At 41.7% G+C, this 24,091-nt stretch overlaps 2 protein-coding genes across 5 annotated transcripts in view; one reads left to right on the top strand and one right to left on the bottom strand.

The window, feature by feature from the left end:
- SUPT16H (SPT16 homolog, facilitates chromatin remodeling subunit) overlaps positions 1–11,761 on the top strand; it is a 47,035-nt gene extending 35,274 nt beyond the window's left edge. Inside the window, exons 23-26 of the mRNA XM_059706988.1 lie at positions 8,301–8,430; positions 8,836–8,965; positions 9,105–9,182; positions 10,433–11,761. Coding sequence (XP_059562971.1) covers positions 8,301–8,430; positions 8,836–8,965; positions 9,105–9,182; positions 10,433–10,578 — 484 coding nt within the window. The 3' untranslated portion in view covers positions 10,579–11,761. The remainder of the gene's footprint in view (positions 1–8,300; positions 8,431–8,835; positions 8,966–9,104; positions 9,183–10,432) is intronic.
- A 167-nt stretch (positions 11,762–11,928) lies between these two features.
- RPGRIP1 (RPGR interacting protein 1) overlaps positions 11,929–24,091 on the bottom strand; it is a 64,728-nt gene continuing 52,565 nt past the window's right edge. For 3 of the 4 annotated variants that reach the window (XM_059706939.1, XM_059706949.1, XM_059706957.1), the window contains exons 23-25: positions 19,155–19,239; positions 15,319–15,449; positions 11,929–12,124 (exon numbers count right to left, since the gene is read on the bottom strand). In XM_059706939.1, coding sequence (XP_059562922.1) covers positions 12,012–12,124; positions 15,319–15,449; positions 19,155–19,239 — 329 coding nt within the window. In that variant the 3' untranslated portion in view covers positions 11,929–12,011. The remainder of the gene's footprint in view (positions 12,125–15,318; positions 15,450–19,154; positions 19,240–24,091) is intronic. The other variant, XM_059706966.1, reaches the window with a different exon arrangement.

The following is a 24,091-nucleotide window of genomic DNA, read 5'->3' as shown; positions in this document are numbered from 1 at the left end:
ATTATTACGAATAGCTGTTATAAACATTATATACAACTCTTTGTATAAACATGTTTTCATTTCTCTTGGGTAAACTACCTATAATATTGGAAGTGCTGGCCATATGGTTAAATTTATGTTTAGTTTTATAAGAAACTATAACATCATTTTCCAGGATGCTAGAAAACCTGCAGTGTGTGAGAATTGTAGTTGCTCCACATCCTCACCAGCACTTGTTATTGTCAGTCTTTTTAATATTAGCCATATGGTGGGTGTGTAGTGCTATCTCATTGTGCTTTCAGTTTGCATTTCCATGATGACTAATGATGTTGACCACCTTTTCATATGCTCTGTATCATTCTGTACCTTTGATAAAAAATATCTTCATATTTTTTGCCCATATTGAAAATTTGTTACTGAGTTGAAGAATTCTTTAGGCTATATACAAGTCTTTCAACAAATACAGATTTTGCATATATTTTCTTCCAATAGTTTCTTTGCCTTTACATTTTCTTAAGTGTCTTTTACAAACCAGAAGTGTAAAATGTTCATGAAATTTTTGGTCAACTTTTTCTTTTGTAATGTTGCTCTTAAGTCTTACCTAATTTTTTTTGTTGTTAATCCTCTCCAAGGGTATTTTTTCCATTGTTTTTTATTTTTTTTATTCTCACCTGAGGATATTTTTCCATTGATTTTTATTTATTTAAATATACATATATAATTGATTTTTTACAGAGAGGAAGGGAGAGGGACAGAGAGTTAGAAATATCGATGAGAGAGAAACATCAATCAGCTGCCTCCTGCACACCCCCAATGGGGATGTGCCAAGGTACATGCCCTTGACCAGAATCGAACCCGGGACCCTTCAGTTCACAGGCCAACTCTCTATCTACTGAGCCAAACCAGTTAGGGCTTTCCGTTGATTTTTAGAGAGAGTGGAAGAGAGAGAAGAAGGCAAGACACAGAAATATCATTGAGGGAGAAACACATCAATTGGTTGCCTCCTCCACGAGCCCCAACCAGGGCCGGGTTGGGAAGGAGCCTGTAACGTAGGCATGTGCCCTTTACCGGAATCGAACCTGGGACCCTTTGTTCAACAGGCCAACACTCCATCCACTTAGCCAAACTGCCTAGGGCTTTTCCATTAGTTTTTAGAGAGTGGGAGGAAGGAAGAGAGGGACAGAGGGAAGGAAAAATAAACAGAAAAACATCGATGTGAGAGGGATACATTGATTGGTTGCCTCCCAAACACACCCTGACCCAGGTTGGGGATTGAACCTGCAACATAGGTACATGCCCTTAACCAGGGAACGATCCTTTGACCCTACAGTGCACGGGCCAACACTCTAACCACTGAGTGACGCTGACCAGAGCTTATCTGATAAATTTTGCCTCACCCAAGGTCATAAAAAATGTTCTCTCTTCTAGAGTTCTATAGATTTAGGTGTTACATTCAGGTCTGTGATTCCTTTTGAGTTAATTTTTTACTGTGGTAAAAGGGTCAAAGTCCATGCTTTGGAGATAGATATATACTAGTGACCCATCGCGCAAGACCCGGGATCCCTTTCCCACCCTCCCCCGTGCCATGGAACCGCCCCAAGTCCCGAAGTTCTACCCCCCATGGCCAGCGTGCCACGGGACGGCCCTGAGTTCTGGAGTGCCACCCTAATGCCCTGCCTCCAGGCTGTGCGCAGCAGCCGCTGGGCCCCGTCCCAATGGAGTGCATGCAGGGCCACAAAAACCCAGCAGAAGTTGCTTCAAGCAGCCGCTGGCCCCACCCCTGCTGTGCGCGCCACCATCTTCTGTGGCGTTATAGTGTCGGGATCAATTTGCGTATTACCTCTTTATTATATAGGATATACTGGAGGCCCAGTGCGTGAGATTTGTGCACATGGGAGGGGGAATCCCTCAGCTGGGCCTGTGCCTTCTCATAGTCTGGGAACCCCATGATCGATAGCCCCAAAGAGGGAGGCCCTGCCCGCCCACCAGTCGGTGGCCTGGGCCTCCCTCTGCAAGGTGATCATGGGGCAATGTCTGGACCTATCGCATAGCACCGCCTTGGCTGGCCTGGAGCCAGTGGGTGTCATAGCGTGGTCATCCGGAAGATCGTCTGGAAGGTCATCCAGACAACTGTCCAGGTGGTCATTCTGCTGTTCATTCGATTTGCATATTATGCTTTTATTATTATAGACTAGAGGCCCGCTGCACAAAAATTTGTGCACTCGGGGGGGGGGGGTCCTCAGCCCGGCCTGTGCCCTCTCACAGTCTGGGACCCCTCGGGAGATAACAGCCTGCTGGCTTAGGCCTGCTCCCGGGTGGCAGAGGGCAGGCCCAATCCCTAGGTGCAGCCCCTGGTCGGGCTCAGAGCAGGGCTGATTGGGGAGTTGGGGCGCCGCCCCCTGTCATGCACAGAGCAGGGAGATTGGGAGGTTGTGATGCCACCCTCAGTCACAATCAGGGTAGGGCCGATTGGGGGGTTGGGGCACCGTCCCCTGTCACACTCAAGGCAGGGTCGATGGGGAGGTTGCAGCGCCACCCTCGGTCACGCACAGAGCAGGGCCAATCAGGGGGTTGGGGCACTGCCCCCTGTCACTCACAGAGCAGGGCCCATCAGGGGGGTTGGGGCTCTGTACCCTGTCACGCACAGAGCAGGGCCAATCGGGGTTGGGGCACCGCCCCCGTCACACACACAGCAGGGCCCATCAGGGGGTTGGGGCACCGCCCTCTATCACCCACAGAGCAGGGCCGATCAGGGGGTTGGGACACCACCACTCTCACACTCAGGGCAGGGCCGATGGGGAGGTTATGGCTCTACCCCGTCACACACAGAGCAGGGCCTGTGGATGGGGGGGGGGGGGGGTTGGGGAGCTCCCCCCTATCAGGCACAGAGCAGGGCTGATCAGGGGGTTGGGGCGCCTTCCCCTGTCACGAACAGAGCAGGGCGGATAGGGAGGTTGTGGCCCCACCCCCTGTCACACACAGAGCCACAGGGCAATCGGGGTTTGGGTGCTGCCCCCTGTCATGCTTATCCCAGTGCCGGGAGGCCTTATGGCTCCACTGATCCCGGTGCTGGGAGGCATATTACCCTTTTACTATATAGGATAGAGGCCTGGTGCACGGTTGGGTGCCAGCTGGTTTGCCCTGAAGGGTGTCCTGGATCAGGGTGGGGGTCCCCACTGGGGTGCCTGGCCAGCCTGGGTGAGGGGATGATGGCTGTTTGCAGCTGGTCACACACCCTTCAGGGTGGGAGTCCCCACTGGGGTGCCTGGCCAGTCTGGGTGAGGGGCTGAGGGCTATTTTCAGGCTGTGGGTGACTGAAGCTCCCAACCACACCTTTTTTTCTTTTTTTTTTTTTTTATTCTGGGCCAGCTTTAGCTCTGAGGCTTGGCTCCAGCTCTTAGGCCTCCGCGGCTGAAAGTAGCTTTCTGGCCTTTGCTTACAATGTTGCGAATCTGCTGGCTGAAGTCCGGCGGTATTTGTTACAGAGTTTCTTAAACTGCCCGCTCAGAGGCCTGCAGCCTCAGGCGGGGAAGGTTGGTTTCCTCCGTCACTGAGGCAAGCAAGCCTCATGTTAGTTTCAAGCTGCCTGGCTGCCGGCGGCCATCTTGGCTGACAGTTAATTTGCATATCTCGCTGATTAGCCAATGAAAAGGGTAGCGGTCGTACGCCAATTACCATGTTTCTCTTTTATTAGTGTAGATGTGGGGGGCGGGGATATCTCCAATTCTAGCATGATTTGCTGAAAAGATTATCTCCTACCCATTAAATTACCTTGGCATTTCTGTAAAAAAAAATTTTTTTCACCATGTAGGGGAGGGTCTATTCTTTTTTTAATAATTATTTATTGTTGAAAGTATTACATATGTCCCCAATTGACCCCCTCCAGCCTGCCCTCGCCACTGCCCCAGGCCCTCACTGCCCCATTATCTGTGTCTATGGGCCATGCATATATGCATACGAGTTCCTTGGTTGATTACCTCCCACTCCCCTACCTTCCCTCCAAGATTCTGCACTCTGTTCCATGTCTCTGGATCCACTCCATTCATCAGTTTGTTTTGTTACTTAGATTCCACATATGCATGAGATCATGTGTTACTTGTCTTTCTCTGATTGACTTATTTCACCATGTCCCACCATGCTGTCTCAAAGGGTGAGAGAGTCTCACCCTTTACTTCTGCATAGTATTTCATGGTATAAATGTACCACAGCTTTTTTATCCACTCATCTACTGATGGGCATTGGGTTGTTCCCAGATCTTAGCTATTGTAAATTGTGCTGTTATGAACATAGGCGTGCATACATTCTTTTTCATTGGTGTTTCGCGTTTCTTAGGATATATTCCTAGAAGTAGGATCACTGGGTCAAATGGCAGTTCCATATTTAATTTTTTGAGGAAACTATACTATTTTCCAGTATGCTTGCCACCAGCAGTGTACTAGGGTTTCCTCTTCTCCACATCCTCGCCAGCACTTGTCATTTGTTTATAATAGCCATTCTGGCAGGTATGAGATGATAACCTCATTGTTGTTTTAATTTGCATCTCTCTTTATTGTTTAAAGTATATGTCTCGTTTTTCTCCCATTGACCACTCCCCGGCCCTCCCCACCCCCCAGCACATGCTCTCACCCCCCACCCCGGTCTGTGTCCATTGGTTATGCTCATAATGCATGCATACAAGTCCTTTGATTGATGTCTTACCCCTCACCCCCCACCTTCCTTCATAGGTTGGATAGTCTGTTCAATGCTTCTATGACTCTGGTTCTATTTTTGTTCATCAATTTATGTTGTTCATTATATTCCACAAATGAGTGAGATCATGTGATATTTATCTTTCTCTGGCTGGCTTATTTTGCTTAGCATAATGCTCTCCAGTTCCAGCTATGCTGTTGCAAATGGTAAGAATGCCTTCTTTTTTACTGCAGCGTAGTATTCCATCGTGTGGATGTACCACAGTTTTCTAATCCACTCATCTGCTGATGGGTACTTAGGCTGTTTCCAAATCTTAGCTATTGTAAATTGTGCTGCTATGAACGTAGAGGTGTACATATCCTTTCTGATTGGTGTTTCTTTTTCTTGGGATATAGTCCTAGAAGTAGAATTACTGCATCAAATGGAAGTTCCATTTTTAGTATTTTGAGGAAACGCCATACTGTTTTCCACAGTGGCTACACCAGTCTGCATTCCCACCAGCAGTGCACGAGGGTTCCTTTTTCTCCACATCCTCTCCAGCACTTGTTTGTTGATGTGTTGATGTAGCCAGTCTGACAGGTGTGAGATGATACCTCATTGTTGTTTTGATTTGCATCTCTCGGATGATTAGTGACTTTGAACATGTTTTTATATGTCTCGTGGCCTTCTGTATGTCCTCTTTGGAGAAGTGTCTATTTAGGTCCTTTGCCCGTTTTTAAATTGGATTGTCTTCTTTCTGTTAAGTTATATGAGCTTTTTATATATTTTGGATATTAACCCTTTATCAGATATATCATTGCCAAATATTTTCTGGGGAGGGTCTATTTCTGAATTACATTCTTTTCCACTGGTATATGTGTTTTCTTATACATGTTATTTATTGTGGCTTTATAGTAAGTCTTAAAATCAGGTAGAGTAGTCCTCCAATTGTGTTCCTTTTCAAAGTTGGCTATTATTAATTTAGCTATTCTATATAAATTTTAGAATTAACTGTGTGTTTCAAAAAACTGGTCTGTTTCATCTAAGTTACCAGCTTTAGTATCTGTTTACTCTATAATGATGTCCCCTTCTATTCCTAATATTGATAATTTGTTTTTTTGTTGGTTAATCTGTTGGAGGGTTTTTTTCATGATTATAAAATGTTCATCATTTCTAGTAATAGTCCTCATTTTGAAATCTACTTGGTGCAATATTACTATAGACTTCTGGCTTTGGTTAATATGGCTTATCTTTTTACTTTTAACTTACATTACTTTATATGAAAGTAACTTACTTATAGATAGCATATAGCATACATGTAGGGCTCACTTTTTTTTTTTTTTTTTTAGAGAGAGCGAGCGAGCGCGAGCAAGGGAGAAGGATAGATAGAAACTTCGATGAGGGAGAAACATCCATTGGCTGCCTCCAACATGCCCCCTATGAGGATCGAGCCCTGACCAGGGATCGAACCTGGGGACCTCTTGGTTCATGGGTTGATGCTTTACCACTGAGCCACACTAGCCAGTCTCACTTTTTAAAATCCATTCTGAGAATGTCTACGTTTTCATTGGATTGTTGAAAACAGACCATTTACATTTAATGTAGTTATCAATATGGTTGGGTTTAAATCTGCCATCTTGCTATTTGTTTTTCATCTGTCCTATGCTTTTTTTGTTTTATATTTTTCTTTATTTCAGAGAGGAAGCGAGAGGGAGAGAGAGATAGAAACATCAATTATGAGAATCATTGATCAGCTGCCTCCTGCACACACTACCACCCGTGGTTGAGCCTTTAACCTAGGCATGTTCCCTGACCAGGAATTGAACTGTGACTTCCTGGTTCATAGGTCAACGCTCAACCACTAAGCCACACTGGCTGGGCCTCTTTGTTTTACTTTTATAATAATCACTCTAAAGTTTACATATACATCTTATCACCATCTGCTTTCAGATAATACATCTTTACTGTTGGAAGGTTTTTATGCTTCAATTTCTCTTCTGTCCTTTCTGCTATTGCCATATATTGTACTTCTGTTATGAATTCCACAATTTGTTATCATTATTTTAGCTTTAAAACGGTTACCTTTCAGTTTAAAAATGAGGGGAAAGTCTTTTGTATAATTCATATCTTCCATACCTAGTGCTCTTCATGCCATTGTGTGGTTCCAACCTTCTACCTGTAGCCTTCTGCTATTATTTTCCTTTGCCTCATAAACTTTTAGTATTTGAGGTGCAGGTTTTTTGTGTAAATTGCATCAACTTATTGAAAGTATTTCACTTTCAGAAGGTGTTTTTGCTGCATATAGAATTCTAACTTGACGGTCTTTTCTTTTACTATTTAAGATGTTATTTCTTGTCTTTTAGCTTTCAAGGGTTTCTGATGAGATATCTATCATTCTTCTTTCCTCTTTTTTTCTAGAGCTTCTTTAAGTTGTTGTTTTTTGTTTTGTTTTTTCTGGTTGGTTTTTAGCATTTTGATAACCAGATGTTTTGGTATGGTTTTCTTTATTATAATTATTCAAATGTTTGGTGTGCATTGAGCTTCTTAGATCTATGGGCTTTGTCGTTTTCATCATATTTGGATATGTTCTGACCATGAATCTTTAAATATTTTTGCTCTTTCCTCAGTCCGCCTTTTTTTCTGAGAGTAATTACACAAATTTCATTTTTTTCATCTCATTGTTTTTAAGGTTCCCTCTTCTTAAACATATGGAACATGTATCAGTGCTTTTTTAACATCTTTATTTGCTACTTCATCACCTTTGTATTTTCTGGGTCTGTTTTCATTGGTTGATTTTTCTCCTGTTTTGCATGCCTGGTAATTTGTGATTGGTTGCCATACATTGTGACTCCACATTTTTGGGTGCTCTGTTTTGTTATTTCAGATTTTTTAGATTCTATTCTAAGCTACAGTTAAGTTATTTAGATTCCATTTGATCTTTCAAGGCTTGGACACTTTACAAAGTGTCATGAATGCTGGATCAGAACAGCCTTGAGTCTGGGGCTAATTGGCCCCATTGCTGAGGTAGAACTCCTCTGAGAATTCTACCCGATTCCCTGAGTGTTTTGAGGTCTTTGCACTAAAGCTGATGGGAACGAGAATTATTTCCACCTCTGTGTGCAATCTGGGAATTCTGTGATTCTTTGCCCAGTTCTAATTAGTTTCCTCTCATGTTTGTGCAGATCGATCCTCAGCCATAGAATTTGAGGGGATCCATCCTCAGCTAATCTTCAGAGCTTTCCCATCACTCTATCCTCTAGTACTCTGTCCCACACATTCTAGCTGTCTGCCTCCCCAAATCCTCCTCTCTCTCTTTCTCTTTCTCACTCTCAACTCCAACAGCCTTCCAAGTTCTATATGGGTTCTGCCTTCCTAAAGAAAATAGAAAAGAAGAAAGTGAACTTAGATTAGTTCAGTTGAGGGACAGAGATTGCTGCAGTTGGAATGCTGCTTTGATGTGAGGGTTCGTGCTTTGGAAGACCAAATATCAGCTGTCTGGGCATGTTCTGGTGGCACAGTGCAGAGCATACCTGTTCCCCATTCATTTAAGAAAAGGTTAACTGCTCTTCAGATTATAATCACCAGTTTGACAACTGGATATTCTCAGAAAATATAGAGGATTGATTTTGACTTTGTAATATTATTTCTCTCAGTTCCTGTGACCTAAAGTATACAGAAGGAGTACAGTCCCTCAACTGGACTAAAATCATGAAGACTATTGTTGATGACCCTGAGGGCTTCTTTGAACAAGGTGGCTGGTCTTTCCTGGAGCCTGAGGGTGAGGTGCGTGAGTGTGGGGTTTCTTTTCTGCTATATAATAGTTGTCCGTTATTTGGGCAATTAGGAGAAGTAGCACATAAATGACCAGACTAAGTGGGAAAATCTCTGAACACATCTGATGTTATTTCTCCAAATTAGTTTTACAGGTAAACAATAAATTAACTAGGTATTTGTAGTCACTGACAAGATTTCCTTGAAATTATCAAAACTGTTGGAAATTTTTCAAAAATTGTTCTCTAAAAAATGGTTCTCCCACCTCAGCATAATGCATTATTACCAAGAGTATTTCTGCAGTTAATATTCCTGGGCAAGGAAAGATGAAGTGAAACTTTAAGAAATATGAATTATATATTTAGGGTATCCATTAAATCAGTATATAGTGTTGGGTTTTTTTCTCTAATTCATCAGGGTAGTGATGCTGAGGAAGGGGATTCAGAATCTGAAATCGAAGATGAGACATTTAATCCTTCAGAGGATGACTATGAAGAAGAAGAAGAGGACAGTGATGAAGATTACTCATCAGAAGCTGAAGAATCAGGTTAGTCTTTACAAGGAAAAGTTTCTGTGGCTTTCTAATCTAATGCCATTTCTGGAAGCCACTTTTGCAAAAGGGAAGAGTTCTATCATTCCATTCCAGTATAATGACTAATGCTTACTAATCATTTATTTTTCTTCAGACTATTCCAAGGAATCATTGGGCAGTGAAGAAGAGAGTGGAAAAGATTGGGATGAACTAGAGGAAGAAGCCCGAAAAGGTAAATTTTTTTGTTTGTTTTATTTTTTGAGACACAAATTTCTCACAGATTTCAGTCCTTAACTAGTGGAGAAAACAAGGTCTGTAATTTGTATTCTCCAAGAGGTATGACTGCCTAATTGGATACTTTTTTCATCTGTCAAGTCCCCAATGGACCCATAGTCATGATAGCCACGTAGTCTTATAAGGCTCTAGAATTGGGTTATTCAGTTTCCAAATCTAAGTTATATAATAGTCTAAATTTTTAGGCCTCTCCCAGGTTAGGAATATTTTTATAGTGCCAGTTTAATTACTCTGAAGCCAAATGCCAAATATAAGTTAAACATAAAAGGAAATGCCCTGGCCGGGTAGCTCAGATAGGTTAGAGCATCCTCCTGATACACCAAGGTTGTGGGTTCAATCCCTGGCCAGGCACATACAAGAAGCAATGAATGACTTCATAAATATGTAGAACAACAAATCGATGTTTCTCTCTCCTTCCCTCCTCTCTTTATAAAATCAATAAATAAAACTTAAAAAGAAAAAATAGATGAAAGGAAATATCTACTGTATCCTAAATTATGATATCCAAAGTTATGATAGAACTTTGCTTAAATTACCCTATTTAATCCTTCTTTGTTTATAAATAAACCAAGACTCAAAAATGTTAAGTAGCCAAAACCGGTTTGGCTCAGTGGATAGAGCGTCGGCCTGCGGACTGAAAGGTCCCAGGTTCGATTCCGGTCAAGGGCATGTACTGGGTTGCGGGCACGTCCCCGGTGGGAGATGTGCAGGAGGCAGCTGATCGGTGTTTCTCTCTCATCGATGTTTCTGACTCTCTATCTCTCTCCCTTCCTCTCTGTAAAAAATCAATAAAATATATTTTAAAAAAAAAATGTTAGATCACATAAATGGTAAGTGACTGAGTCCAGATTAAAAGATCTAACTCCAGCCCTAACCGGTTTGGCTCAGTGGATAGAGCATCGGCCTGCAGACTGAAGGGTCCCAGGTTCAATTCCAGTCAAGGGCATATACCTTGTTTACGGGTACATCCCCAGTAGGGGGTGTGCAGGAGGTAGCTGATCAGTGTTTCTAATTCTCTATCCCTCTCCCTTCCTCTCTGTAAAAAAATCAATAAAATAAAAAATAAAAGTAAATAAATAAATAAAAGGTCTAACTCCAAACTATATTCTCAGTACTATTCCATGCTATCCAGTAGTATTAGGTACTAAAGCTAACCTATATCCAACTAGTAATACCTCTTCTGTTTAGCGGACCGTGAAAGTCGTTACGAGGAAGAGGAGGAACAGAGTCGAAGTATGAGCCGGAAGAGGAAGGCATCTGTGCACAGTTCAGGCCGTGGCTCTAACCGTGGTTCCAGACACAGCTCTGCGCCCCCCAAGAAAAAGAGGAAGTAACTCCTGAACTTTGGCCCTCAGCTCCATTCTTCCTCTAGCCAACCCCTGAAAATTTTACATGACAGAAACTGTATTTTTCCTTTTTTCTTTTGAAGTTTTGCCATTTGTGTTTATGGGTTTAGGGGGCCATTTGTGTGGACCAATCTACTCGGGGAATTCCAGGCCCACCAGGACACGTGCCAGTGGCCCCGTCCAGATGGCAAGGCAGGAGGTGTTCTTGAAGAAGGGCAGAGGCTTCGCTGTTAATGCCATTTCATTCCTCTCTTCCTGTCACCTTCTGCCAGGACGGCCGTGGCTTCTGACATCTTATTCTTGGATGTCTCAAAGTAGATTTCCAAGGTGTTAGGACAAGGTGAATAACTACTTGCACCATGGTTCTTGACCAGCAGATTTGATCCACCATCCTACCCTACAGCCATGACCTTCCTCACATCTCTTTAAGTTGCATCTTTGCAGTACTCAAGAACAGACAGGTTCTTGGAATTTGCTAATGATTGTGATAAACCATACAACTTGAGCTAGTAAGGCAGATCAGGCTGGTACCTCCGTCTGAGTTTTCCTGCTTTCTTGCCTCATGCAGATTCTGTGGTATCTGCTGCCGTGGAAGACGTAAGCAGCAGCGACGCTCCAGGGTGTGGTTTCATCCTTTCAAATTCACGCGTGGTATATTGGCAGAAACAAAACTACCATTGTTTGTTTTGTGATATACCTGAGTAAGAACAGCCGTGCTTCATGTGCTGCTTCTAGTAAAATCCAGGAGGAGGCTCATTATTAAGGAATCAACATTTAGATCTGGAAGGGGCAATAGTCATGCCTTGGGCCTAGAATACCCTGATGAGAAGAGAAAAGAAGAAGGGAGGTCACTTCTACAACATGGCCTCTCATCACTGCTGCTCCTTATTTTTACTTGTCTTGCATTGTCCTGTATTTATCCCAGTTTCTGTTGAACAGCTTTTTAAGTATTTGGGGAGTTTATCTTGCCATACTCCCCCTCCTGGTTCTCTGCACCCACCTGTTCCACTGCAGTTAATTCTGTGTTTTGTGACTTTAAGAGAGGAGGGGGGAGGGGTCTCAGATTTTGTTTGTTTTTTTCTCTTTAGCAGTAGGACTTGATATTTTCAATTTTGGAAGAACTAAAAGATAAATAAACTGGGTTTTTTTGTTGTTGTTTTGTTTTTGTAAATTCAACTTCTGTGATAGTTTTTTTTGCAGATCCTAAAAGCAAGCCTGCTTGCTTGGTAAAGTGCTGAAGCGTTAGAAAATAATGATTTTGTCCAGCTAGTATCCCGAAAACAAACTCATATTCTAAGCTTTTATGATCAGATTGAGAGACATCACAGTAAACCAAACTTATGGATTAGCAAGTTACTTTATAAGAGACTTTTTTACTATGGTTCCCTCACAGAGTTTAGAATGGAATAGCCCTTGTTCTATCACGAAAACAAATCTTCGGTCATCTCCTTGTGAATAGCATGGAAGGCAGCAACAGCTTGAAGGGACACCTTCAGACTTCCTATTGGGGTAGCCTGGTCTGCAGGGCTAACAACTGTTGGGAAAGGAAAAAGAAAGTCCATCAGGCAGCAGCGGCATTCCGTTAACAAACACTGGGTGCTAGGGATACTAAGCTACTTCATTTCTCAGGGGGACTCAGTTGAATGGAAGACAAAGGAAAACGGTTACAGTGTGGTAAGTGCTGTGATGAAAACAAGGTGCTTTGGGAACACAGAAGCGGCACCTAATCAGGACGGAGAAACTGGAAAGGCTTTCCGGAGACAATCCCTAAACTGAGTCTTTTTAAAAAAGTAAAAGATACCTAAGCTTATGCCAATTCATGAGAACATGACAAGTTTAGAAAGTTGCAAGGAGTGGCAGAAATGAAGGCTATGCAGATAAGCAGGGGCCAGATCATAAAAGGTCTTATTTGTCTTGAAAGTCATTTGATTTTCGCTGTAGTTATTAGTGACAGTTTTTATTTGGGTTCTAGTAAATTAACTCCATTATTGGGTAATATATTCAAAGGGGATACAAATACATCAGGAAGAGTATTTGGGCTGTTGCACTAATTCAGGGGAGAAATGAAGTGGTCTGAAGTACAACAATGAGGGTATGAGGATGGGGACATTCAGAATATTTAAAGAGGTAAAATAGAATTTTGTGATTGAATGTTGGGAGTGAGAAGAAGGTTGGAATCAAAGATGACCATTCTTATTTGGGTAAGAGGGAACATAAGGTACAAGCTTGTAGTGGGGGTGGGGCTGTACTAAGGGCATACAAGTAGTGACTTAGTTTGCTGTATGCTAAATTGTATTAAAAATCTGGTCTAGAAACCTAGATGTGAGATCATTTCTAGGTTCTAATTAAAATCCTAAGAGTGGACACAAACATGTAGGAAAAGGGTATATGAAGAAAAAAGGCCAAGAATTGAACCAGGGGAACCCACCATTCAAACTCAGGATAAAGAGCCTGCAAGATAAACAAGGATCCCCTAGGGAGTGATGTGGACAGTCAAACTGGCCTAAAAACCAAGGGAGAAGAGTTTAAAAACGAGAATGAGAAAGGTGTAGTACAATGGTCAGCAAACTGGCTCGCGAGCCACACGCGGCTCTTTGGCCCCTTGAGTGTGGCTCTTCCACAAAATACCACGTGCGAGCGCCCACATACAGTGCGATTGAAACTTCGTGGCCCATGCGCAGTAGTCGGTATTTTGTGGAAGAGCCACACTCAAGGGGCTAAAGAGCAGCATGTGGTTCGTGAGCCGCAGGTTGCCAACCAGGGGTCTAGTAGAATGACTAAGAAAACCATTGGACTTGGCAATAAGAAAAATTGGTAAGAGCAAAGTGCAAAGTGTTTGGATAGAAACTTCATCTCAATTGAAGAAGATAGGAGGTGCCAAAATAAAAAGTATTGTGGACTGACCATTTAGCAAATATTTCAAGGAGCTGAGTTTTGAAGTGATAGACTATATAGCTACAGAGTTTTGAAGCCTGAATGGAAGGAAGGCAATAAAAAGGAAATTATAAATTTTTTTATTGTTAAAAAAATTGAGAAACATTCATTGGCTTTAGGGATTTTGAAGTCACTAGAAAAGGCTCTAGATCAGCGGTTCTCAACCTGTGAGTCGCGACCCCTTTGGGGGTTGAACGACCCTTTCACAGGGGCCACCTAAGACCATCGGAAAACACATATATAATTACATATTGTTTTTGTGATTAATCACTATGCTTTAATTATGTTCAATTTGTAACAATGAAAATACATCCTGCATATCAGATATTTACATTATGACTCATAACAGTAACAAAATTACAGTTATGAAGTAGCAACGAAAATAATTTTTTGGTTGAGGGGTCACCACAACAGGAGGAACTGTATTAAAGGGTCGCGGCATTAGGAAGGTTGAGAACCACTGCTCTAGAGGATTTCCCTTATGTGCAAAGGGCAAGGAGGTCAGGAAGAGTATGGCAGGTGCAGGAAATGGGACAGGAATAGAAATTGTGAGTGACAGTTGGAAAACAGCTAACAGAGAGCACTTGCCATGTCCTAAGCACTTAACCCTTCACTTAAGAACGCCCTTAATCCTCATGACAACACTGAAATAGGAACTATTTTTCCAATAGTTGAAACAAGCACAGAGTGGTTAAATAATTTGCCCAATATTACAGTTAACTAGTGGAATATAATGAAGAATCTTGTCTACCAGTGAAAGTTTGAACTTTGTAACCCTTGGTCTGAAGAGTTCTGCTCAAAATTTCTTATAATTAGTAAAAAATTTATATCATGACTCAAACATGTACATAAGCCTAGTTTCACAAGATATTTACTCTGTGCAATGTATTCATACCTTCTTTTCTACAGTTTTCTGGTGTGTCGTTTTGTCTTCAAAATCTGACTTAGTAATTTAATTTCACCATCCACTAATGGGTTATGACAGGAAGTTCAAAAACCATTAGTCTGGTGAATAGTAAATGCCTACTACAGCCTAGCAGCTAAGGTAAATGTGTGAAGTCCCAGCTGTATATGGTAACAGGGAACAGAGGACTGGACAGGCCCACCTAAAGGCATTCAAATGCAAATATTGTTAAGACGTGTTGGCCTTATAGCAAAGAGTCTTAAAAACAGATTTAAGAAGAATGTGGTTAGCAAATGTATAGAAACACTGTAGTAGATGGATATGGGTTGAAGAAACCAGTGACAGGGAGACCAGTTCAGAAAACTAGTTTAGCAGTTGTAATGTAGTCAAGACACTTCTGAAGCAGAATGGATAAGACTTGGTCACCAATATTGTGAGAGGTGAGGGAAGTAGAAAGTTGGTGTCTAAGAAACTGGGTGCATGATCAGGCATTAAAAGAAAAGGGGTATTAGCTGCCTTTATAAACTTTATATGCTTCAGAGAGGTCAGAAATTCTGGCGTTTAAATTTGATTAAAATTAAAAGAACTTGTCTTTTCAAACTTCCTATCTCAAACATTGGAGAATCATAGTAGATTCTAATAATCAAGAGGTATATGAACTAAAATTAACAGCTAAAAAGGTATAAAAATTTTAAAAAATAAAGTCGACAACTGACTACGCTCAGGCTTGATCTAAAAGTAAGTAGAGCTATAGGGATTTTGATCCAATTTGTCTCATAAACTTTGTAGCAGTAATTGTGTATTGAAGGTAAAACAGGAAAAGTATTCATTATTACGATGACTTGCTCAGAAATAAATGGAACCGAGGAGCACAAAAATTTATTACTCACTGTCTAGCTTTTGCTCTATAATGTCTCTTCCTGATTCCATGATCTGCCACAGTTTCAGGTATGCATATCCTACTTCTTGACATTCATTCTTTTCCTCATCCATAGGATCACTTACCACTGTGAACTTTAAACTGAGAGGGGGGAAAGCACATTTAATTGAGCACTGCTGATACCCTAAGGCTTAAAAAAAAATAAGGCTAAAAGTAATCATAAATTAGACAATGTCTAATTACAACAGCAAAAGAGTGAGGAATTGGTATAATTTAAAGTAACAACTGGGTCCTGGTCAGCTTGCTCAGTTGATTGGAGTATCATCCTGTACACCAAAAGGTTGCCGGTTCAATTCCCAGCCTAGGTTGCGGCTTCAATCCCCCATCCAGTTGGAAACTGATCAGTGTTTCTCTCTGGCATCATGTGTGTGTGTGTTTTTCTCTCTCCTTTCCTCTCCCTCTAAAAAATATCATTAAAGAGATATCTGCAGGTGAGGATTTTTAAAAGTATATTAAAAAATTTAACAGCTGGCCTTGAGAAGAGGGAACTATAAGACTCAAGATAATGTAATTGATCAAGTTGTCTCAAAACCGTTGAGATATAATTCCTTGAAAGATGGCTTATAATTTTTTAAAAAACATATCTTTATTGATTTCAGAGAGGAAGGGAGAGGAATAGAAAGAGATAGAAACATCAATGATGAGAGAGAATCATTGATCGGCTCCCGCCAGCACACCCCCCACGAGGGATTGAGCCCACAACCCAGGCATGTGCCCTCTACCGGAATCGAACCCGTGACTCTGCAGTTCCCAAGCCAACACTCTATCCACTGAGCCCAACTGACTAGGGCTGGTTTACAATTTTGATGAAAGATTTGATATGGAGGAGTTGCACAAAAACCAATAAATAGGAGCAGTTAGAAGAAAAGGTTTTCAATTTCCAAATAAAAGTTGGGTACCAAGCCTGAGCATAGTAAAGGAAACAGAAGAAATACAGAATTGCAAAATGAATATAAAATGTGTATTCCTTAGAGCTGTACGTCTTGAAAGATGACACTATAAAGCACGCAGCACTGTGCCTCACAAGCAGTGAGCAGTCAACAATTATTATTTCTTAATCCTCACCCAAGGATATGTTTACTAGTATAGACATTAGAGAGAGGAAAGGAGAGAGGGGGAGAGAAACATCGATAGGTTGCCTCTTGTACACCCCAACCAGGGACTAAACCTGCATCCTAGGTATGTGCCTTGACCCAGAATCAAACACGTGACCTTTTGGTATACGAAACAATACTCCAACCAACTGAGCCACCCAGCCAGGATAAGCAGTCAACAATTACTACCTTGACTTAGCCTAGCAAAAAAATGATAATTGAGTTCCAGAGACTGGTACCTACTAAATTTTTTGAGAAAAACTCAAGTACCATAAATTCATTATTTTAACCATTTTAAAGTGTGCAATTCAGTATTTCTTAGTGTCATCACAATCTTGTGCAACCATCACCACTATCTAATTCCAGGTCATGTTCATCGCCCCCTCAAAAACTCCTGTACCCATTAAGCAATCATTCTCTATTGACCTCTCCCTCAGCTCATGGCAACTACTAATCTACTTTCTGTCTCTCGATTTGCCTATTCTGGACACTTCATAATCCTGTACTTCTCTTGAATGTTTTTATTGATTTTAGAGAGACAGGGAGGGAGAAGGAGAGAGAGAAAGAGAAACATTGATGTGAGAGAGAAACATTGATCAGTTGCCTCCCCACCAGGGATCAAACCTGAAACCTAGGTGTGTGCCCTGGCCTAACTTGAACCAATGACCTTTCCGTGCATGGAACGACACTCAACCCAACTGAGCCACACTGGCCAGGGCATAATTCTACATATTTTTAAAAGCAAACATTGGCCCAGCCAGCGTGGTTCAGTGGTTGAGCATCAACCTATGAGCCAGGTGATCATGGTTCGATTCCCAGTCAGGTCACATGCCCTGGTTGCAGGCTCAGTCCCCAGCATGGGGCGTGCAGGAGGCAGCTGATCAATGGTTCTTTCTCATCATTGATGTTTCTATCTCCTTCTCTCTTCCTCTCTGAAATTAATAAAAATATGTATTTTTTAAAAAGCAAACATTGGTGGCTAATAGTACTAAGGGAACAAGCATAGGACTAAAAATTCAAGCTCTTAAAATTACAGCTAAAGATAACTAAGCTGAAAGAAGAATTCTGAAAATGATACATTTTTAGCGCAGTAAGCAATATTCATTTGTGGTTATGTTTCTGTATGGTTACTGCGAACTTCAAAACTGCAAGGGATAATACCAACTCCCCCATCCCAATTTTCCCAGGAAAGGATGGTAACTGTCATTACTGCATGCTGGATACAATACCAAGTGCTTTAGGTAAATGATGTTATTTCAATTTTATGCTCACAGTAGCTTTCAAGTTAAGTAATAACTTAGAGATCATAGTAAGTGGAAGAGTCAGGATTCAAAACCAGGTCTGTCTGATTACAAAGACAATGTTCTGTCCCTTGTACCATATTGGCAAAAGAAAGTAAAAATAAACTGAACTCTGAAATTGAGTAGAAGGTTGCAAAAAGGAAAGAAAAAAGTGCGACCAGTATAAGGAAGTAAAGGAAAAGAGAGCTCTAGGAATGCTGAGAGAAAGAAGAAAAGAAAAAGCTAAATTTAATATGAATGCAGAAACAACCAAATCACTTTTCATTCCCAAAAGTTATCAGTAAGCTTTTATCTATTTTAAAAGTCCATTGTGATATTGAAGTCAGATTCACTCTTTATTTCAGCTGTCTCCTTTCTCAGGTCTATAACTAACTGGAGACAAAGTAAATGCAAATTAAATAAATGTATTGGGCTTTTAGGTAAGTAATAAAACACTGGCCCTATCTTATTTCTTACCCACATACACATTAAGGAATTAGGGTTGGCAGATTTTGCAAAAGAAAAGAAAGAAACCCCAAACATATGCTTACTTAAATTTGAATTTCAAATTTCAGCTAAACAATGAATAATTTTTGTAAGTATAGGTATATCCCGTATGTTTCATCTGGAACCTCTAAAAGGAGACCTCCTCAGATGACAGGAATAATGACGATTGGCTTTCCTAAAACTTATAGTAGATCTAGAATTTACTTCAGTTATATCAAAGTATTTCCTGCAAATAAATATTTAAAATCATGCCAGAATCGGTTTGGCTCAGTGGGTAGAGCATCGGCCTGCAGACTCCAGGGTCCCGGGTTCGATTCTGGTCAAGGGCATGTACCTTGGTTGCGGGCACATCCCCAGTAGGGAGTGTGCAGGAGGCAGCTGATCGATGTTTCTCTCTCATCAATGTTTCTGGCTCTCTATCCCTCTCCCTTCCTCTCTGTAAAAAATCAATAAAATATATTTTTTTAAAAATGAAACAAAATTAATATTATAACGCCATAATATTTGGTAAGGTAGTAATGGTACTGTGTTTATGCAAAATGAATCTAATTATCTCAAAATATTAAAGCATTTGTCCATTCCATACAGGGTACTGTCAGTATTAAGTAAATTGCTGCCTAAAACACACACACACACACACACACACAAAACAACAACCCCACACACAAAAACACACGTAGGAGCTGGTATGACATGAGAAATTAACTAAATCTACAAGATTATATATTTTATCAGATAGTTAGCCATGAACATAAATTAGACTCAAGTAGATGAGAAATTCATTAAGGGTAAATCAATATAAAAGTAGTAGTTAACATATTCAATATCAGCACAAAACCAAACTAAAACTCTTGGATTCTCGGGTGAATATCTCCTTTATTTCAAAGTGGAGGGTAAATGCTTACCGTCCTTGCTCAGAACCTTGTCCATTCAGCATGTCGAACAGAAATTGCCTCCGGCCTTTTTGCTCCAAGCGGTCCAGGTCTATCACTATATTAGGGTACGAGGGAAAAGAACAAAGAATCATACCCTTTGCTATTTGGGCACCAAGATTTTCATAAGTGGTACATATAAAACAGGGGTTGGAAAAGTAGGGCCCATGAGCTGGCCACCCAGTTTTGTAAAGTTTTATTGAACCCAGCCATGCCTATTATTTATTTATTTATTTATTTATTTATTTATTTATTTATTTATTTTAAATATTTTTTAGTTGATTTTTTGGAGAGAAAGGAAGAAAGAGGGATAGAAACATCCTTGAGAGAGAAACATCATCAATCTGCTGCCTTCTTGCACGCCCCCTCCTGGGGACTGAGCCTGCAACCTGACCTGGAATCAACCAGCGAGTCTTGGTTCATGGGTCTCCTCTTAACTGCTGAGCTATACTGCCTGGGCCACACCTATTATTTACATACTAGTGACCTGGTATGTAATATGCACAGATTCGTGCACATTGAAAGGAAATTAATTAGAAGGTGGCCGGTGGGGCGGGACTGGGTGAGATGGGCCAGACATGCCCTGGAGCCAACCTCCTGCAGCCCCTCCCCGACCAGCCACACCTGGGGTGGCACTGTGGCTCAAAGTCCCTCCGGCAGGTGGGGTCCCTTGGCCTGGCCTGCAGGGATCAGGCTGAAACCGGCTCTCCCACATCCCCCAAGGGGTCCCTGAGTGGGAGAGGCGGGTTGTGTTGTTGCTGGGGCACTGACGGCCCCGAATCTGGTTTACTGCACACTTGCGTTTGCGTTCCACACCCTGTACGACAGCAAGTTGAGGGACACTTAGCATGTTAGCCTTTTATATATATGTAGATTATCTGTGGCTTCTTTCCAACTACAATGATAGAGTTGAATTGTTGTAATAGAGTAGACAGTTGGGCTCACAAAGCCTAAAATATTTACTATCTGGCCCTTTAGGAAAAAGTTTGTCAACCTCTGATATAAAGGAAGCCTTACAATCTACAATGAAAGTTATTCTGCCACATGGCAAGATAGATGTGCCCTTACCACTTCACCGGTGAAGAATTCTAGGAGGCACTTTTTGGGGGGACCTAGAGATGTGGGTTTTGTGGCAGTTCAACTTAAGATGCTTGTTTCAACATCCCTTTCTCCCTTCCTCCTCATTTTCGTATAAGAATGCTGCAGTCTCCAATAAACTGACCTATGTTTTCCAGCCTCTACTGTAGCTAGGGTTGGCCCCATGATTAAGTGCTAGCCATTACGTCGCATGAAACCTGCGGAATAGGCTCAGCAGGGGGCATTCTTCCTTTCCCCTGGGCCATTAAGGACCATGGTGTAACTGAGCAACTAAAAGGATGCAAGACAGACACTTGGATGGTGGGAAGGCAAGATAGAAGTTTGGACCTTGATGGTATCATGGAGCCTCAGCCCTGAACTGCCCGCCTCTGAAATCATTTAACGCAATGAGAAATAAACTTCTATCTGGCATGTTATAAAGAGGGGGTATCCTTTTTTTTAATGGTATAGAAAACAAGAAATAGCTCTTAGAAATTTAAAATATTTAGTCAATGACTGGAAGATAAAATGAAGGAAATCTCCCAAAAATTGAAAGAAAAAACAGAGGTAGGATTAGGAGAAAAATTACAAAATTAGAGGATTAATGTGGAAGATCAAAATTCTACTAAAAAAAATGAGAAAATGTTAGAGACAAAATTATCAAAGAAATGAAATAATACTTCCCAGGACTAAAAGTTATGAGCTTCCAGATTGAAATAGCCCACAATATGTCCAGAACAATTTAAGAAAAAAATATGCACATTACTGCAATTTAAGAACACTAGCAATAAAGAGAAAATGTTAAAAACTTCTGGGGAGGAAGGGGATAGTTTTCATAAACAGATTTCACTCCTGGCCTGGATCTAGAGAACCGTGGACCAAAAGCTTTGAAATTCTCAATAAGAGTGTTTTCAGCCCTGGCCATTGTGGCTCAGTGGGTTGGGCATCAGCCCGTGCGCTGAAAGGTTGCCAGTTCAGGATGGGCCTTGATCCTTACTGGGGGGCATGCAGGAGGCAGCTAATGGATGTTTCCCTCACATCTATGTTTCTCTCTCTCCCTTCTCCCTTCTTCTCTCTCTAAAAATGAATTTTAAAACATTTTTTAAAAATGTTTTCACCCGCTCCCCCGCCCCCCCCTCCCCAAAAGTTTTCAGACAGGACGGCGTGGCTCAGTGAACAGAGAGTTGACCTAGGATCTAGGAGGTCACGGTTCGACTCAGTCAGGGCACATGCCCAGGTTGCGGGCTCCATCCCCATTGTGGAGTGTGCAGGAGGCAGCAATTAATTATTCTCTCTCATCATTGATATTTCGATCTCTCTCTCCCTCTCTATTCCTCTCTGAACTCAGTAAAAACATTTTTTTTTACATTGAGGCAAGCAAAAAATGTAAACAAGAAAGGAAATATCGAGAGAAAACCAAGATGGCAGCATAGGTAAACACCGGAGTTAGCTGCCTCGAACAACCACTTCACAAATACAAGTAAAAGACGGAACGGACATCACCCAGAACCACAGGAAAGCTGGCTGAGGGGACATTCTTCAACTAGAAGGAAAGAGAACAGCATACGAGACTCAGAGGAGGCGCAGTGCGGAAAATACAAAGGTGCGGAGGTATGTGCGGAGCGGGCTGGTAGCTGAGGGCGCGGTTGTCCGTTTCAATCGGGAGGGAGTCTCAGATTCTGAGCTCCAGTTCTGGGCGAGTCTCTAGGGACCCAGACTCAAACGGGAGAAGCAGGGCTGTCTAGCATCGGTCAGAACGCGAGGGCAGCTTTCTCTCCGAGGTTTGCAATGGTTGCTGGGACTCTGAGAGGCAGAGCCTCTGAGGATGGGACTGAGAGCAGCCATAACTGCTCCCTGCGACCCGCCCCGCCCAAGCCCTGAGCAGAGCCATTTGCCGGATAGCCTCAGGCAAAGGCTAGATTAGCACCTCCCTAGAGGACAGAAGTTCTCCCATTGCAGACACAGCTGATTCTCACAGCCAGTTGGCCTGGAGGTCAAATCCCCCCAGTATCAACTACAACAATCAAGGCTTAACTACAACAAGACTGCGCACAAAGATGACTAGGGGGTGCACCAAGAAAGCATAAAAAATGCGGAGACAAAGAAACAGGACAAAACTGTCAATGGAGGATATTGAGTTCAGAACCACACTTTTAAGGTCTCTCAAGAACTGTCTAGAAGCCGCAGATAAAGTTACTGAAATCTAATGAAACCCTCGATGTTATGATAAAGAACCAACTAGAAATTAAGCATACATGGACTGAAATAACGAATATTATACAGACTCCCAACAGCAGACCAGAGGAGCACAAGAATCAAGTCAAAGATTTGAAATGTGAAGAAGCAAAAAACACCCAACCAGAAAAGCAAAATGAAAAAAGAATCCAAAAATACGAAGATAGTGTAAGGAGCCTCTGGGACAGCTTCAAGCGTGCCAACATCAGAATTATAGGGGTGCCAGAAGATGAGAGAGACCAAGATATTGAAAACCTATTTGAAGAAATAATGACAGAAAATTTCCCCTACCTGGTGAAAGAAATACACTTACAAGTCCAGGAAGCGCAGAGAACCCCAAACAAAAGGAATCCAAAGAGGACCACACCAAGACACATCATAATTAAAATGCCAAGGGCAAAAGACAAAGAGAGAATCTTAAAAGCAGCAAGAGAAAGAAACACAGTTACCTACAAGGGAATACCCATACGACTGTCAGCTGATTTCTCAACAGAAACTTTGCAGGCCAGAAGGGAATGGCAAGAAATATTCAAAGTGCCAAAACCGGTTTGGCTCAGTGGATAGAGCGTCGGCCTGCGGACTGAAAGGTCCCGGGTTCGATTCCGGTCAAGGGCATGTACCTGGGTTGCGGGCACATCCCCAGTAGGAGATGTGCAAGAGGCAGCTAATCGATGTTTCTCTCTCATCGATGTTTCTAACTCTCTATCTCTCTCTCCCTTCCTCTCTGTAAAAAATCAATAAAATAAAATAAAAAAAAAGAAATATTCAAAGTGATGAATACCAAGAACCTACAACCAAGATTACTTTATCCAGCAAAGCTATCATTCAGAACTGAAGGTCAGATAAAGAGCTTCACAGATAAGGAAAAGCTAAAGGAGTTCATCACCACCAAACCAGTATTATATGAAATGCTGAAAGGTATCCTTTAAGAAGAGGAAGAAGAAGAAAAAGGTAAAGATACAAATTATGAACAACAAATATGCATCTATCAACAAGTGAATCTAAGGATCAAGTGAATAAATAATCTGGTGATCATAATAGAATCAGGGACATAGAAAGAGAATGGACTGACTATTCTTGGGGGGGAAAGGGGTGTGGGAGAGGCGGAAAGAGACTGGACAAAAATCGTGCACCTATGGAAGAGGACAGTGGGTGGGGAGTGAGGGCGTAGGGTGGGGCGGGAACTGGGAGGAGTGGAGTTATGGGGGAAAAAAGAGGAACAAATGTAATAATCTGAACAATAAAGATTTAATTTAAAAGAAAAAAAAGAGTTGTCCCAATATGCCAAGGTTCTTGGTTCAATGTATGGTCAGGGCACATACAAGAATCAACCAATGAATGCATAAATAAATGAATCAACAACTTGAAAAAAAAAAAAAAGAAGAGGAAGAAGAAAAAGGTAAAGATACTAATTATGAACAACAAATATGCATCTATCAATAGGTGAATCTAAGAATCAAGTGAATAAATAATCTGATGAACAGAATGAACTGGTGATTATAATAGAATCAGGGACATAGACAGGGAATGAACTCACTATTCTTGGGGGGGAAAGGGGTGTGGGAGATGCGGGAAGAGACTGGGCAAAAATTGTGCAC

Source organism: Myotis daubentonii, chromosome 1, assembly GCF_963259705.1.
Source record: "Myotis daubentonii chromosome 1, mMyoDau2.1, whole genome shotgun sequence".
Lineage (NCBI taxonomy): Eukaryota > Metazoa > Chordata > Mammalia > Chiroptera > Vespertilionidae > Myotis > Myotis daubentonii.
The sequence above is the reverse complement of the archived record's forward strand: the minus strand, read 5'-3'. Positions and strand labels throughout refer to the sequence as shown.